Source organism: Hipposideros armiger, unplaced genomic scaffold (assembly GCF_001890085.2).
Source record: "Hipposideros armiger isolate ML-2016 unplaced genomic scaffold, ASM189008v1 scaffold_79, whole genome shotgun sequence".
Lineage (NCBI taxonomy): Eukaryota > Metazoa > Chordata > Mammalia > Chiroptera > Hipposideridae > Hipposideros > Hipposideros armiger.
The window spans coordinates 1,500,490-1,518,391 of record NW_017731429.1 but is presented as its reverse complement, the minus strand read 5'-3'; the positions used below and the strand labels follow the sequence as shown (position 1 = coordinate 1,518,391).

Below are 17,902 nucleotides of genomic sequence, written 5' to 3'. Positions count from 1 at the left end.
ATTCTATATGAAAACAGTTTTGGTTTGCTGAATTATTTCAGAGAGTGAAGGGTGGAAGAGTGAGTATCCCAAAGTCCAGAAAATGAAATCTAGTCTTCCCTAGAACTCCCTGTGGTGCTGTTCCCCGACTGCCTCTCTCTTCCTCCTCACTCCTTGACTTACTGACCTTCCCCACCCACATTTCTCTGTTTTTCCTTTTAGTAATAACCAAAAAGGAATGTCTCATACTCAGCAACCCACAGGGCAGTTTCCATTTTGACTAGTTAGTGAGCTGCCCCCAGCCACTCGGCCCCCACACCCATCTGAGACTTGAAGGGTGTGTATTCCTCCTACAGGGACTGAGCTCGCTGGTGGTTGGGCCACACTCACACCAGCAGCTGCTCTCACATTCCTCATTTCCCCATGACTCCTACCTATCCTTAACTCTTGGGACTCAGTGCAAACACTGCTCCCCCTGACGTCGTTTCTTATGTCCTCATAAGAAGTACCCTCTCCTTTCTCTGAGTGCTCTTGACATTTTTCTGTACTTCTTTCATGGATTTACCACTTTCTCCTTTGTGGCACAATGAATTGTGTCCATACCTCATCTCCACCACTAGATCCTGAGCTCCGAAAGCCAGAGTTCTAGGCAGCAGTCTAGATTTCCCACCAGGGCTTGCCAATAGTTGACAATTAACAGATGAAGAAGTTCTTGGGAAGGAAGTCAGAGGAGGGTTATGGAAACATGAACTCAGGGCCTTCAGGGACAAGGCTATCCTTCACTGTATGCCTGGGCATCTCCCCTCACACCAGAAAGTTCAAAGGAAAAACACAGTGACAAGGATGGCCAGTTTGGAATCCGTTTATATTGTCAGTGTTACTCTGGGCTTCATTCAGCCACGCACCAGCCTCTGAGAGTGCATCAGACCGTCTGCACATTCATGGCTTCCTTGGGCCAAGTGTAGCTGTCCAGTGTAAAGGAGTCATAGTCTGGAGTGTAGACCAGGGATCTTACAAAAGCCTCTTTGTCCTTGGGCTCTGGGTAGTAGGAGGCCAGGCTATGTTTGTACGCGAAGTCGAGAACCTAGGGAAAAACAAGTTTGGCTGAGAAACTAGATCGAAGGAGCCATCTGCCTAAGGGCCCTTGCCTGGGGCATGTGGAAGGGAATATACCCTGAAGAACCAGACGTGTGCCTCTCATGAGGTGTGGCCCATAAAACCACTGGAGAGGAAAGATGAGCGTTCTGTCCAGACAAGAAGCTGACCCTGGGCCAGAGTCAAGAGGACTCAGGCTAGAGTTGGCCTCTGCTTCCAACTGTCTGTGAGTCCTCAGTGACGTCATCCTCGCTGAGCTTCAGTTTCCTCATCTTTAAAGTGGGGGTGATGAGATCTTTCTCTAGCGTGGTGTGAGAATAAGGTTAGGTAACAGGAAAAAGTGTTGAGTGCCTGATTTTCTGCTCGTCTCTACCCCCCGCCCCAAATGCGGGTTGAATCAGAAGACCAGTGTGGACATTGTTAACTGGATATTAGATTTCACTTCAGAAGAACATGAATCTAAATATCCCAAAAAGGAAGGAACTGGACAAGGGGAAGTTGGACTGTTGGTCTTGAGGGCCGATTCTGGATCCTGCACTGGACAACACTTGGGAAGTGAGTGCATAATATTATGCAATGTATTTTATAAAATTGCCTTTAAAATTGATTATAGAAAATGTAATGTATATATACTAATAGAACTAATAGTATAATAAACCCTCATGTATTCATCACCCAGGTTCAATAATTACCAATGTCGGGCCAGTCTTTATTGCAACATGTTCTGATTCTTTGAAAACCCATCATCTCTGCATGGGTGAGATTTTTCCTTGGACTATTCCATGAGCCTGATCACCCCATGGCCCAGCCTTTCTGTTAGAAAGGAGAGGAATGAACATCTGCTCTGGCCAGAAAGCAGTGTGGAGCTTTCTGACGGTTCTCTTTTAATCTTCACCAGAACTCTGGGAGAGAGGAATTATGGGCCCCGTTGGAGAAAGAGGAGACTGAGACTCAAGGACGTGGAATGATTGGCCCCAGGTGACTGCGGCTGCCTGGCAGAGCTGGGACTCCACAGCCTGAGCTCTTTCCGTAGTGGTATGCAAGCTGACCTTTCTGTATAAATGGGCACTTATGATTCATTTTTAAAAAATTCCACCCACTCTCCCATCCACAAAACTATGGATGACCTTTCTGCCTGATGTTTGAGAGGAAAGCCAAGATCATTCCCAGAAGTGGCCTTAGTGGGCGTTGCGGGTGGGGCTCGAGCTGCAGGCAGGAGTCTGCCACCCAGCCTCTGGGTTGTATGCAGCGCAGCCCAGGGAGCTCAGGATGTCTCCATAGCTGCCATCCCACTGGCCCTCCTAAAGCCAGCGAAGGTCAGTTAGCCTCACTGCTCATTTTACAGGGGGTAGGATGCCCCTTACTTTGACGGCGATTCTCAGAGACACATCTTGGATGGTGTTGAGTGGTGGATATAGTCTCCCCTGGGACAGATGCTGCTCAGAGACCTCCTGGGCAATTTGCTGGGGAGAAAGGACCAAGAGGCGTCAGCTCAGTTTCTGCCTTCCCAGAACAAGCCCAAACCATTACACCAGACACCCCCCTCACCCCTCAAAGGTGGCCAGGCTCTGCGTTTCTCACTGTTGTCTCTGCTACCATGTGGCCCCAGGGGAACTTAGTGCTTGGGCTTAAGCCAGGACATCCTTTCTGTACTGTGAGACTGGCTGAGGTTTAAAACAACCTGCGGCTCTCTGAATTCTAGAGAATCACAAAGACCAAGATGAATAAACTCGTGGCTTGCAAAGCAGACTCTGGGATTGCCCCTTGGCTGGTCTAGCCTGTTGCATAGGGATCCCTGAGTCCCTCGCTTCCTGAACTCAAGCCTCTCCCACAGGCTTAGTAACATCCTGGGTGCCCATCTAGGCCATCTTGTCTCTCTGTATTCAGGGCTCCTTGAACTCTCCTTTCCAGCCCTGGTCCCAGACTGTGGCAAGGCCTCTTCTCCAGTGAGCCCCGCAATGGGCCTTAGACTTTATCTGAATAAATGCGCTAAGCACATCGCCCTGGGAACACCGTCTCCCACAGCTTGTCTCCTTGGTTCGGAGCCTGTCTCAGAGGGCCAGCTTACCTCCCAAGCCTCATCCTCCAGCCTCGGGCACTGGTGCTCAGCCAGCCTTGCACAATAGCCTCTTTAATTTGGCGGCTCTGCAACTACTCCCACAACATCTTCTTGTGACAAAATTAAATTTGGGGAAAGCCTGGGAACTGTGTGTCCCAGAATGGGCAAGGTAAAGGAGTTGGTCTTGCCTCAGAGTTTGGCAGACGGGGGAAAGTGGGCCACCCCTTCCACTGCCTCATTCTCACATTCCTTCCTTCCCCTTCTTCTCAGTCAAACATTCACTGAGCTCTGTGATGTGCCAGAGGATCCATGGTGGAGAAGCCACAAAGACCTTGTCCTCCTGGAGACTGGTGTCAGCGGACAATTAAAATTATAGCAACTATAATACAGTGAATGCAAGGAGAAGGGACATACAAACATAGAGGAGGCAGGGCCCAGTCTGCCATGTACAGGAAAGGCTTTCCAGAAGAAATGCTATAAGCTAAGACCTGAAGGACAAAGTATGAATTATTTGAAAAGGGGAACAGGAATAGCACATGCAAATTAAATTCTTGGAGGTGAGAGAGAAGAGGGAGCAAGAAAGAGCAAAGAGTAAGAGATTGAAAAAAGAATATTGGATGATAGGTTGATGGTAGGGGAAGGCTACAAGTGAGGCTGGAGAGCAGAGGGAGGCCTGGGGATAAAGCACCTTGTATAGAAATTGTATGAAGCAGTTTGGACTTTATCCTGTAAGCTCAGAGGAGCCATACAAAAGTCTGAAATGAGGACAGAGATGGCCTGCTCTGGGTTTGGAAGGATTCTCTTTGTGGAGGTGTAGGAGACGGACTGGTTAGAGGGAAGCAGGATCTATCTCCGTGGCCAGATCTGCCTCTAGAAAGGTTATACTGCAGAGTGAAGAGATAGATCATGTATGTATGGTCACTTCTAAGGTATTGGGCGCTGGTCATGCTCTGCTTCGGCTTGGGGTCACATTGCCTGGGGTCATCCTGTTACCGTCACTCATGTGCCCAGTAACCTTGAGCAAGTTACTTAAACTCTGTGCCTCACTTTGCTTGTCTATAACATAGGGATAATCACTATACTTATTTTACAGAGCTGTCAGTGTGAAATGAACTTGTCCATGTAAATCTCCTAAAACTTGTATTATTTTTTTCCATAGGAAAAACAGATTCAATTTAAATTGTCTTAACTAAAAGCACCCTTTTCAGAAATATAACTTGTCAGGCCTTTGAAGACCAGACTGCCGGCTCCTGAAGGGGAGGGACCTTGTCTTGCTCATAGCAGGTAATTAATAAGTAGATTGAGGAAAGTGACCTGTGTCACTGATGGACACTATTCTTGAAACAATGGAGATGAACTGCCCACAGCACAGGGATGGAGGAAGGGGAGAGAGTACAAATGTCTTCGGGGATTACATGGGTCTCCAGCAGCCATGTTTCTGCACAAGGCGGGAGTTTGCTTTCAGACCGACTCCCAGCAGGAAGTGACTCTGCCCAATCAATGGGAGTTTCAAACAGTTTCATCCATGGCCCTGTGACATCACCCCCTCTGACCATAGCAACAAGAAAAATACAAACATAGAACACGTAGACAAAAGGGACAGAGAACCACAGCATAAAGCCATAGCTAGTGTGCACATAGTTTGGGGGAGGCTGAAACACCTGCAGGAGACATTGTCAGCATGGCCTCATGGAGCTGGCACTCAAAGCCCAAGATGGAGTAAAAAGGAACCTGGTACATGAGGCAGTTCCTCGGGGCACTCATGGAAGTGGGGCTGGACAGGGCTGCATGGAAGCTGCTCCTGTGTCTTGCTGGTTTTGCTGGGAAGTGCAGACGGATGTTGGAATCACAGTAGAGCCTTTGGAGCTCATTGGAGATAAATCTGTTTATTATTTGTATATATTAATAGCTCTGATTAGTTTAACTTCCCAACAGGGACATTTCTATGCCTCAGAGTGAGGCGAAATGTGAAGTGCTTGGCATTTAGTAAGCACTCGATAAATGTCAGCCACTGTAACTGTTATTATTAATAACCATTATTATGAATGTGGGCTGTCATTCTTAATGAATTCTTTCATTGTTTTCATCGTGTCCAGTAAAGAACCCTTCTGGGAGCTTTTCTAGTAAGATACCTAGAGCCAGTGCACCCCCAAACCCCATATCTGTACCCAGAGCCAGGCACTCAAAGAGGCAAACCAGAGATGCAACCCATCCCTTTCCTTATGGGAAGCTGCCCTAGTGGGGCTTATTCTGCCAGCAGTTACCCCGGTGACGTGGCCAAGACCCATGGCTGGAAGAATCCATGGCCTGTCATAGTCCATGAGTCCACAGTGTCAGATGTGGCAACTCTGGTGGCTACTCCTCTGTTACGGGCATCTAGATGGGCACTGCTGGGAAGTAGGCAGCAGTACAAGGCATGCCTCCTCATAGCTGGTGCCCTGCTAACACCCCTCCCATCGACTATTTCCTATCCCCCCTTACAAACCCTGTGTGTGTTTTGAGAGAAGTTCAGCCTCAAAGTGATTTTGAGAGACGCTTGAGGTTCAAGCGTTTGGGGATCCACTGCCAGGGCTGGGGGCAGGTGGGTAGAACAGATGAGAGGAGGAATCTTTGGGAGCCCGGTGTGGGTCCTGAGGTAGATCACAGGCTCTGCTGGGTGCATGTAGGGGGCAGGGACAGTGATACCTCTGCCGTCAGGAGGAAGATCTCATCTGGGATGTGCCGGATCCCACCGGCGATGACTCCCAGAGCCACTCCAGGGAACACATAGGCGTTGTTTCCTTGCCCTGGAATGAAGGTCCTGCCATCCTCCAGAGTCACACTCTTAAAAGGACTTCCACTGGCGAAGATCCCTCGGCCCTGGAGGCAGGAAGAAAATCAGAGACGGAGCTTGGAGATGGATTTTAGGCAGTAGGGTGGCCTAATCTTATCCCAAATATTGGACCTTTATTCATCCTTTCCCAAAGGCTCAGCATTGTGCTTTATTCATTTGACCTGAAAGCTTAGCCCCACTGGTAGACAAGAAACCGCTGAAAGGTGTAATTGTACCATTTTCACCTGTCACTTCTTGGGAGGGCCAACCCAGAACATGACAGGTATGCATGTGGCCTAGAGTCTGCAAACGCCTCGGGTTCTGGAGGCTTTATGTTATCGGGAACCTTGAGCATATAGCGCAATGGTGAGAGCTTGGGCTTTGGAGTCAGACCTGGGTCTCAGGGCCAGCTCCACTCCTTATCAGCTCTGTGCCCTTGGGCAAGTTACTGCATCTTTCTGAACCTCAGTTTGCTCATCAACAACCAGGGGATGTTTTTCAGCCTCAGAGTGACTCATTGTTACTATGTCCTCTCAGCCTGGGGAAGGAAGGACTCCCCGCTGACCTCGGTGACCTGGTAGCACTTCTCAGCCGTGCACTCGGCCTTGCTGGTGGGGTTGCTCAGGGCAAAGATGATAGGGCGCTCGTGGAAGGAGGCCATGTCCTTCAGAATCTGCTCCGTGAAGGCTCCTGCGATGGCGGCAACACCTATAGGGAAAAGGGGGGTAGTGGGGATGCCTATGCTTTATAAATGACCCATTCCTCTCCTGGTGGTATTGGGGGGAACTGGGTACAACATGAAAGACTCAGGAGTCTTGGGGATGGCATCTGCCATAGAGACGGAGGGAGCAGAAGAGAAAAGGGTCTTTCTGCTTGAGCTGGCTGAGACTTCCTATTAATCACTAAGGGACCACTGGTCCACTGTAGGTCCCTGCCCAGTTAAGATGTTCCTGTGAAGGCATTCCTGGCATTGTCCTTTACACTGGGCTGCTGCATCAGTACAGGGAGAGATGCCAGGGTCCCCTCCTCGGGGGGGAATGCACATGTCATTCTGACTAGAGAGACCAGCACTGCACTCTTCCACTGCACTGTATAACTGCACCATTAAGTCCCAACTCAGTGCCTTAGTTCTATGGTTTTTATATAGTAGTCACTCAATAAAAGTTTGTGGCATTGAACTGGACATGGGATAGGTGAAAGAGCTGTGTTTCCATGGACCACTTATGCCTTCTTGCTGGGCCTCAGCCTCCACCTGCAAGTCAAGAGGGTTAGCTGGCCTGGGCCGTGGTTGCCTCCCTGCTCCTACCTATGAGGGCCGTGGGCTTCACCAGCTTCACCACCTCCTCCAGGGACTTCACCTCGGGATGTTCTTGGGCAAAAAGCTCCTTCTCATGGTTCAGGTGGCTCCTCCCCTGCAGAGAAAGAAAGAACATGAAGCAGCTGTAGTGGTGAGAACTGTTAGGCAGGGGCTCAGATGCATCTGGAGACTCAGAGCATTCCCTGCTGAGCCCTGTGCTTTGGTCTGCACTACCAGAAGCCGTGAGGCCCATCTTCTTGATCAGATTTCCTGGTAGAGCCTAAGGATTTTTAGTGTGTGTGTGTGTGTGTGTGTGTGTGTGTGTGTGTGTGTGTGTNTTAGTGTGTGTGTGTGTGTGTGTGTGTGTGTGTGTGTGTGTGTGTGTTGTTGTTGTTGTTGTTGTTGTTGTTGTTGTGTTTATTTAATCCAAACCATATATATAGAGAATCCATAAAGCCTTTCTTTGAGATGCTGGTGTTATGAATTCCTGGGCCAGAACAGAAAGGCTCTCAGGAAATGCCTGAGTCTGACTAAGACTCTTCGCCCCAAGACATCCAGCACCAAGATCCAGTTGAGAGATGAGGCCTGAGCCCCCTAGGACCGGGGAGCTAATCGAGTACATTTCACAAGAGCCATTAACCTCCCTGTGAATAATACTAGGCTGAGCTCTAGAACAGGCTTACAATGGCCCAACCAAGTTCATATTCCTTTGTTTTCATCTAATAGGAGTTCGTACATGACAGACTGGTAAATAGGTACAAACATTTCCAATGACTCCTTTGGGTTCGCTGACTTCATGAGAACCAGAGTGAAGACATCAGCTTTGAGAGATCTTTGAGTAGGGATGAGCTCAATGGGGTTAGCAAAAGGATGTTGAAAGATGGACAAGAGGGAAGTGTGGCAGCCCCGACCTGTGCCTGGATTATGCTCTGGAATGACCTGGGGCGGCAGGAGGACCCTCCAGGCCTCAGTTTCTTCCAGCAGTAATCTGGTTCTATATGGAGCAATATGGAGGTCGTTCTATACTGAGGGGGCTCTGCTATTCTTGGTCAATGGCCCCACATACTTCCCCTGTTCCTATCTCAGCCATTGTTTTCATCTCTCATTGACATTCTATGTTAGTGAAATTCTGGGGATTAAAACTTGGAGCGCTGAGTGAAGCCGTAAGTGAGGAGGTGATCCAGCTGTGTCCCTCACCACATTCCTGTCAGAAGCTGGACTGTTTCTCTTTTTTTTTTTTAAACTTACCTCAAACATTAGTTATGCACTTACCGTTGACATTGACATCAAGACTAGTGAGGAGACAGACTAGTAAAGGGGCAACTGCCCTACAATGTGGTAAGTGCCGTTTATGGAGGGGGAGGGCTACATAAGCATTGATGTAGGAAATTCATTGAGACCTAGATGCTCAGAGGGAACTTTTTGGAGGAGGTAATATTTGAGCTACATCAGAAAAGGAAGAAATGATGGGGTTGAGGGTTGAGAGTGGGCATGTGGGAAAAGAGAGAAGAGCATTCCAGGCAGAGGAAGAAAATGTGCAAAGATATGGAAGACAGCATGTTACTTTTGGACAACTGTGATTCAATATGGCTGGAGGTTAGTGCAAGGCAGGAAGTGGTGGGAGATAAGGCCGGAAGGGGCACACATACACACACTTGCACACATATTCAAAGCTTTTGGACAAGAGCAATTAAGGCTACTTTACAATGAGTCTTTTGCTTTGGAAGTTACGGCGTTGCCCTCCCTTTGCCCTCTATTCTGTCTGAACAGTTTGGTCCTTGGAGACCTCATCCTGTCCACTTCCAGTAGCTGAAGGGGTCAGGAAACATCCAAGTCTCTCCCGACTGACAGTACCTTGACAATGAGTCCCTTGGAGTCCACCATCCAGATCTTCTTTTTGGCCTCTGCTTTGGGTACACCTTCTTTCTCTAGGGCCATGACAAGGAGGTGGGCGATGCCCATGGCTGCCTGGGAGGTACCATATGGCAGATGTTCAGACACAGGGCAAATAGCTACTCAGCATTTATCAAATGCTTTACCAAGATCCTCTCTCCTCCCCCCCCCACCCCTGCTTCCAGGAGACCCAGTTAAGTCCTTGCCTTGAGTCATCCAAATGTTGGGGCCAGGGCAGCTGCAATTATCACAATGTACCTGTGCTTCTTCCTCTTCTCAGAGCCCCAGAACACCTCCCCTCCTTGACACTCATTTTTATTTTCCTACTGGAACAACAGTAGAGAGCCCCTGATGGCACCTACCTCACCTGCACCTTGGAAAACAAATACATGATTGGAGAGCTTGTTCTTGGTGATTCTCAGAGCAGCCAGGATCCCTGCCACAGCGACGGAGGCTGTGCCTGCAACAATGTGGACTAAGATCAACCTCTGGCCACTGGGGTCCCAACCTCCAAGAGAAGACCCTTGGCAGAGTCCCCCACCCCTAGGACCTGTGGTGGAACAAGCCATGTTCCTTAGGTCTTATAGAAGTCAACCTGTAGGCATGCAGGTTTTAAAGCAAATCCATGCCCTCTTTTGCAGATAACTGTTACTTTGAGAAACATCTCCTGGATTATTACTTAACCCCGGGAGAGGAGATCAGAGAGTCAGGTGCTGCTACCACCATTGTTCACAAATGAAATGACAAGGACAAATATAATGGAATCCAAAACAAAGTTTAAGCCTCAAAGAAATTCTTTGTTTAAGGGATAAATGGATAAAAACATATTAAAAATGAGGCCATAAATTAACCATGAAACATTAAGTAACCATATGAACTGAGGTACCTATCTTATCTACCAAGTTGTAAGGTTGGCTGAGCCTAGAAGCATACCATTGTCAAATGGCTTGAACATGTCCAGAAGGTACAGTAAGTTGCATGAGCAGGTGGCTCAGATTCATTTGACACCTACTTCTCCTGCATGACTTCCTCTCCCTCAATCCCTACCTAAGGCCTCAAGATGCATTTCTTATCACCAGCCGACCAAGGAGAAAATAACCTGGATTTGGTTTACAGGTTATTTTTAATAATATGCTGCCATCAATTGGAATTGAATGACTGTAGCTTCACAGCCCCAATAAAAGGTAGCCCTTAAGGGCAATGGTGACGGAAATCTTCCCAATGGACTTGACTTCAAGTGGTAAGCTGGTAAGCTTGGCTTTCCACTTTGGTCTAAGAGATAGCTAGATGTACAGTGATTCATGGGCAGATGCTAATGGTTTAGATGGATGGTCAGGGACTTAGAAAGATCAGAATAAGATTGGTGGTAAGGAAATCTAGGGAAGAGGTGTGTGGATGGACCTCTTGGAATAGGTACAGTGTGTGAAGATATTTGTGCCCCATATGAAAGCTCACCAAAAAGCATGATGAGAATAGGTTCTCATTAATCAGGTGGACAACATGGCATGTCCTGTGCATGTCAGTCAGCATCTTTCCTTATCCATCTAGTATTTGCTCAACAAGTTTATGTACAAAGTAGCCATAATGACAAGGATGGAGGCAATGCATGGACTTCCACTCACTAAGGCAGACAGACCTGCTACTGCTGAACAACTAACCTGTCAACGGCAGAGATCAACCTTGATCTCCTGATATGGCGCCATTTCCTGGAAGGACCGTCCATCTGGAAGCAGGATGATCACACTGGATTCCTTCCATTATAGATAGGAAAGAGATGTGTCCTGACTAGAGTGAACCTATTATTCTGGATATGGATTTTCCTTCCCTGTCTATTAATATAATGCCCTGCCAGTGCCATCATCTGTGGATGTTTGGAATGCCTATTCACCATCCTGCTATATTCCAGACAACAGGCTTCTTTCTAATCAAGGAATTCATTTCACAGTAATAGAAGTATAGCAGTAGGCTCATGGAATTCAGTGGTCTTAACACGTACCCTACAGCCCAGGAGCAGTATTAAGCTGGCTTAATAGAGTGGTAGAATGGGCTACTGAAGACTTACTTAAGACTTAGTTGAGGTAACACCCTATGGAGATGATGAGATTCTATCTTACAGAATGCAATATATGATTTGACTTAGCAAACAATACATTGTGCTCTTTCTCCCATAGCCAGAGTACTTGGGTCTGGAAATCAAGGGATCAAAGTGGAAGTGGCTTCTGTCACCATTTCACCTAATGACTGACTTGCCAAATTTTTGCTAACTGCCCTTTCAACTCTGTGCTCTCTGGATTGGAGGTCTTGGTTCCCAAGAGACACATTCTTCCTTCATGGTTTCATTGAATTTGGAGTTGAGACTGCCACCTGGCTATTTGGTGTTCTTTTTGCCATGAAACCAGTGAGCAAAGAAGAGGGTTACTTTACTGATTGTGGTGATTCACCCTGCTAACCAAGGGAAACTGGAGGCAGGGAGGACTATATCAGAGCCCAGATCTTCTGGGGTGTGTCATGACACGTCTATCTTAATAGTAAATATTAATGCATACTATTACAACTAAAGAGAGGCAGGACTACTGAGGATTGAGATCCTTCAGAAATGAAGGTTTGGGTCACCCTATTAGCTAAAGAATCCTGGTAAGCTGAGGTCCTGTTTGGGGACAAGAAAGCATGAAATGGGAGGTTGAGGAAGAAATTTATAAACATCATCTATGGCTTAAAGACTGGTTATAGAAATGAGGAATGTAGCAGCCATGCATCTTTTCTTTCTTGATTATTATGTGATGATACACAATGGTATGTATTAGTGAATTTATTCTCCCTTCTCCTTCCTCTTAGTACTTTATGTAAGTTTTGTTGGAGGTTAATTCTACCATTTAGTCTTTAGGTAACCGAATTTTCAAATGTGAGTGTGGCTGAGTTTTAAGACTAGTTAATCCTGCCCAGGGATGGATAGTGTGACTTTCTTCCAGAGATGAATAAAATGGCTTTTGAAACTTTGCCTCTCCCTATTTCAGGGAGAAGGTAGGATGTCTTCATTTGTTGGAGATAGTTGGATTTTATTATACATTTTGTTAGAGTTGTTTTTTTTGTTGTCTGGAAGTACCAGTGTATAAAATGGCGTATGGATGCTGAATAGTTGAAAGGGTGGACTGTGCCAGTTGGTGGGTAATTGCTTCTCAGCTTCAAGCTCACTCTTTTTTAAAATTAAATTTATTAGTTTCAAGTGTACAAAACAATGCAATAGTTATACTTTTCACCCCTCACAAAGTGACAACCCCCCTCTGCCAATCCACCATCCCCCACCCCAGATATCATACATATCTATTACAATTCCATTGACTCCACTCCCCACGCTATATTACACATCCTGTGACAATATGTATATTAAATTATAGTTGACATACAATATTATTCAACGTCAGCTTTATACAGTGCAGTGGTCAAGCCTCTACACCGTCCATGAAGTGGTCTCTCTAACAAGACATGTGTCCATCTGACACTCTAGAAAGTATTTACAACTTATTGATTATATCCCCCAAACTGTCTTTCATATCCCTGTGGCAATATTGTAGTTACCAATTTATTCAAACCCATTCTTTACTCTGCTTTGTCTACAAACCACTTTTCAGCTTTGTCAATGGCACTATGCTGGGCTCTGCCAAAGGAGGCGCCAGAAGGTGACTGAAAGGCCAGATGAGGAGGTTAGGAACACTTTTTCCAGTATCATTCCTGCCTTTTAAGATTGCCAGGTAAAATGTAGGCCACTTAGTTAAATTTGAATTATAAATAAACACATTTTTTTAAAATTTATTTTCAATTACAGTTGATGTTCAATATTATTTTATATTAGTTTCAGGTGTACAGCATAGTGGATAGACATTTATATAATTTACAAAGTGATCCCCACAGATTAGTCTAGTACCCACTTGGCACCATACATAGTTGTTGTAATATTATTGACTGTATTCTCTATCCTGTACTTTATATCCCCTTGACTATTTCATAACTACCAATTTGTGCTTCTTAATCCCTTCACCTTTTCACCCATCCCCCCAAGCCCCCTCCTACCCGGCAACCATCAGTTTGTTCTCTGTATCTCTGGAGTCTGTTTATGTTGACAAATCATTTTTTATTGTAAGTATATCTTATGTGCTAGCATAAATATTCTAAAAAATTGTTTCTCTGAAATTCCAATTTAACTGGACATCTGCATTTTGTTTTGCTAAATCTGGCAACCCTACAGCCGTGGCTTTTCACCTCTACAGCCGCAGTCTGTCCCAGGAGCAGCAGCTGAATCCAGTTTGCAGCGTGCCCCTCGCTTACAGAGCCAGCCTGGTAGCCCGCCCTTCAAAGACATGGACACTAAGCCAGCCGCCGCCTCATCTTCCCTTCGCTCCCCCAGCCTCAGGGGTGGTAGCAGATCCTTACTGTTTCTTTTTGGCTTTTCAGTTCCTTACTACACAATTCACAATTCTTTGTATCAAGTTTTCTCTAAAGCAACTGGTGTAGACCTTGACTGATGGAGTTCACAATAAAGTCATTGCAACTGGCAGTGACAAGCCTTTATGATGGTCAAAGAAAAGTTAATTAAAGTGGGACTATTTATGGCTTGTGAAAGTTGCACAAAACAAAGAAATCGATGTCATCCAAGGCTGGTGAGGGAGCAGTGAAAAGCAAAAAGTTCCAGCATGCATTGCCTTTTAAAGACCTACAACTCTTTTGGGAAAACAAAGTCCACTTATAGTGGTAGCTATTTCTTTTCAATGTAGACCAAAGGCATAAAATGTTCTTGCCCTTTGACCTCATGCTTCTACTTCTGAGAATCTATGCATGGAAAAACTCAAAATGTATGTCCTAGGATATTTATGATAGTGCTATTTATAATACAGAATGACTAGCAATAACAAACCTAACAAAGGAGCAATGGGTAAGTAAATTAGCTTGTGTAGATACTCAGTAGACTATACTGCAGACATTAAAAATGATCATTAAGAAGATGATGGAGCAACACAGAAAATGCTATAAAGTTAATAACATTTTGTCCTAAGTGCTTTATATGTCTTAATGTCAAGACATTTATTTACTCCTATTATCATCCCCATTTTACAGATTGGGAAAATGAGGTACAGAGCAGTTTGCCGGATCATCGTCCAAGATCACATAACAGAATGAGGCTTTGTTCCCGGGGAATCAGGCTCTAGGGGTTGTACTCTTAACCCCCAAACTATGCTTCATTGGGTTAGTTGTAAGGAAGAGAACCTTAAATAGTCTACATATCATGATTCCAATAGTAAAAAAATACACACAGAATCTGGAAGGAACTACAAAATACTAATGGTTGCAAGATGGAAGGAAGTATGAGTGAATTTTGTTTTTAATTTCCAGTTTTCCAAGAGGGTTACTTTTTGGTAGCACTGGGGTGGGGCCTTCTCCCAGAACACGAGTTGGATTTGTGCCTGGCTTAGAGGCTGTGTGGTGGGCTGATAGGTGGCTTGGCAAACAGTTGGAACCTAATAAATACACATTCATCACTGTGGACATTAGAAGGCAGGACCCGGTACTCCTCAGAAGATGGGGTGCAGGCTCACCAGCCTTCACACAGCTATGGCCTGGGGAGACTGCTGAAGTGTCATCAGGGTCCCAGAGCCATGGCTGAGGAGTACTGGGCTTCCTAATATCATCTGAGGGTCCCGAAGGAGCTCATTGTGCCTTTACTGAGGGCCCAGGTTACGAAGGCTTGGGCACCGATAACTATAACACAGGGGTCAGAGGTCATTGTTTCAAAACTGTTGCATTCATTTATTTATTGAGCATCAGTTATGTACCAGACTCCAGGGTACTGAGGATAGTATTGGTAATGAAATAGGTTCATTCCTGCTTTGTAAAGAAAAACATTATTAAATGATTACCAGTGTGATGACTGTGATAAAGAAGTTGTTCAGGATATACTTTTTGTTAGTTTGCATGTAGAAAGGTATACTATCAGTACACTTTGCAGCCTCCTGACTCCCCATATATTCTATGTTCCAGTCACATTATTCATCAACAGGTCACATGTTTTTCCACTTCTGTGCTTTGCTCCTGCTGTTCCCCCCTAACTGTAGGACCCTTCTGCCGTTCATTATTTATTCCTTAAGATTCAGCCTGAATGATTCCCTCTGCCAGGCATTTTCTGCTTTCCCCAGGCATCAATGCTTTCTTTTCTGATACCTACTTTTTATGTAACCTCGATAAAGCTGGTTATGTCATGGCCAGGCTCAGCACTGTGCTGTGTTCAAAAGGAACACCAAGCTGACATCCGATAAAGGATCAAAAGCAATTTAAACACTTATTTAAATCACTGACAGAGGTGGTGAGAATTGCATGGCAGGACCCTCCTCCCAAACCCCCAAATCTCCTTTGTCCATCATTTTCTCAAAGTCCACTTATAGCGGTGGCTGTTCCCTATTTCTCGGTTTCCCTGCAAACAACCTCATCCATTTTACCTTTTGCCCCTCAAAACTTGCTTTCATTTTAGTCCTACTGTGTCCGAATTTATAATCTAAAAGATGTCCAGATGATCTATATGCCCACTTACGTTTGAGACCCACTGAACTAGGTGGCTTCTTTAAGTGAAGTGCTGGTTTCCTTCCACTGGATAAAGAGGGAGTTTTCTGCTCACTGGATTCTACTTAGGACCGCCTTCTGCCTCCTGAAAGGAGATGTATAAAGCACCTGCCACCAGATGGCGCCAAAGATATTTCATCAGAGAAGCTCCCAAAGACACTGCAAGCGCTCTTGGTGGATCTTTTCCTTCTTGGGTGTTAAGTATCTTTTGTGGTTAGAACCTGCAGTTTGCATAACGGCATACCTGAGAAATTGAGTGCTGGTTGGGGATTGGAGGGCATGACATCCAACGATTGTACAGATGAGAAAACTGAGGCCAGAGAGAGGCAGTGGCTTGCCAGCCATCCAGTTGGAAGCTGAAAAACCTGGATGCTGCTTCCACCCCTTCACAGTCTATGCATCTCAGACAGCCTTTCCTGACTCTAAAACTGAAGGTGGCAGGAGCCACATTATGGGGTTCCCTGGGGGAGATCCGAGGGGTGAGAGGTAGCGGAGGTAGAGGGAAGTGAATTGAGGCAGTGTATGTAAATTTTCAGTCATGACTCTGAAAGAGGTGGAGAACACAAACCAATGGGAAATTGATAGGAAAGAGTTGAAAATTTTAATGAAAGGACACAGGGCAACTGCCATTTATTGATCGCTCTCACAGTGACCTTGGCTCTGTGCTATGTATGTGCTTAACTGCATTTGTTCACTGAATCTTCACAACAATTCTATAAAGTAGGTACAGTTGTCATCCCTCCACCCCCGAAGTAGAAAGTGAGGTTTAAAGAAAATAGAAATTATTAGGAAGGAAATTCTGAATCCTCTCACCACCAAGTCTATAATCCTCTGCATCCATGTTCGCATACTTTGCTTTTCTGCCTTTCACTATTAATGACGTGCCCCTACTCCTAGCAAAAGCCGCCTCCAGGTATGTGCTGGATCTCATCATTTCTGCCTACTCGAAGAATCTGTCATGTCCTCCTCTCCCCTATCTTCTGCATCCTCAATTCCTCCCTCTCTACTGGATCACTGCCATCAGCATACCAATATGTTATACAGCTCGCTCCTAAAAAAGCCTTCTCTGGACCCTATGTAGTTCCCACCCTATTTCTTACCTCCCTTTATAGCCAAACTCTTCTAAAAAGTTTAATATACTCATTGCCTCCATTTCCTTTCTTCTTGATCTCCCTGACATCCAATCCAACTAAGCTACTGTCCCCACCTCCTGTTAAGGTCACCAGCACCTCCACCATGCCAAATTTAGCAGCCAGGCCTCAGCCCTCTTCCTTGACCGCTCAGCAGCATTTGAGACCATTGCTCATTTCTCCTTTAGAAAATTCTCTCTGCACTCGGCTTCAAGAACCCCACTGGCTACTGCTTCAAGGTCACCTTTCCGGGATCTTCCTCTGAAGCCATCCTCTGAAATGGCAAGTCACCCTAATTACAGACCTGAACTCAAGAGGAAAACCAGCAGTTTCTTAAACCCCATATTCTAAAGCTTGGCAAATAAAGTTCTCTCCATCATTAACTTTCATTGTGGGGGACTCTTGGGAAACATGTTAGGGATTTATAAATGGAGAGGAAGGAAGATGCTTAGCTTTGTGGAGGAAACCCCCTGGAATAACCCAGGGGTCCAGGGATGTGTTGGAACATGGCTTGTGCCCAAAAACGCCATGGGCAGCAAGCAGAAAACAACTGATTGTTCCTCGTTCATGATGGAAGAAAAACAAATTTTCCTTTTCGGAGGGAGCTTTCCACAGTTACGTTTCCTGCACACTGAGTCCTGGGGGTTGTCGGCTCAAGAAGCAGCACAAAATGACAAGCTGAGAATGGAGTGTCTATTCTGCTTTTACCAGTCACGTGTGACAAAGTTAAAGGTGTTTCCATGCTAAACAACAGGTTATTGGAGAAAAGGGAGAGAAGTAGCTCTTTATCGGGTAAGGTCAGGCTGCTGTCCCAGGCAGTGACAAGGACAGGGAGGTAGGCTCTGGCCAAGGTGGCTTTGGAGGCCTGGGGCCGTGGGAAGGCTGGGCATCCTCTACTCCAGGCCAGGCTGGCTTCCACGAGCCACAGAATTATCTCCATTCATTGTTCATTAGTGTGTACAGTAAGTCCCCGATTTACGAATGAGTTCAGTTATGGGAGAATGTTCATAAGTCGGATTCATTCGTAAGTC

At 45.9% G+C, this 17,902-nt stretch overlaps 1 protein-coding gene across 3 annotated transcripts in view; it reads right to left on the bottom strand.

Annotated features, from left to right (window-relative positions):
• Positions 1-825: 825 nt before the first annotated feature.
• Positions 826-17,902, bottom strand: part of ME3 (malic enzyme 3) — a 216,139-nt gene continuing 199,062 nt past the window's right edge. For all 3 annotated transcript variants that reach the window (XM_019643518.1, XM_019643516.1, XM_019643517.1), the window contains 7 exons: positions 9,498-9,595; positions 9,097-9,210; positions 7,252-7,357; positions 6,511-6,653; positions 5,819-5,992; positions 2,439-2,537; positions 826-1,063 (listed from right to left, as the gene is read on the bottom strand). In XM_019643518.1, the coding sequence (XP_019499063.1) occupies positions 902-1,063; positions 2,439-2,537; positions 5,819-5,992; positions 6,511-6,653; positions 7,252-7,357; positions 9,097-9,210; positions 9,498-9,595 (896 nt within the window). In that variant the 3' untranslated portion in view covers positions 826-901. The remainder of the gene's footprint in view (positions 1,064-2,438; positions 2,538-5,818; positions 5,993-6,510; positions 6,654-7,251; positions 7,358-9,096; positions 9,211-9,497; positions 9,596-17,902) is intronic.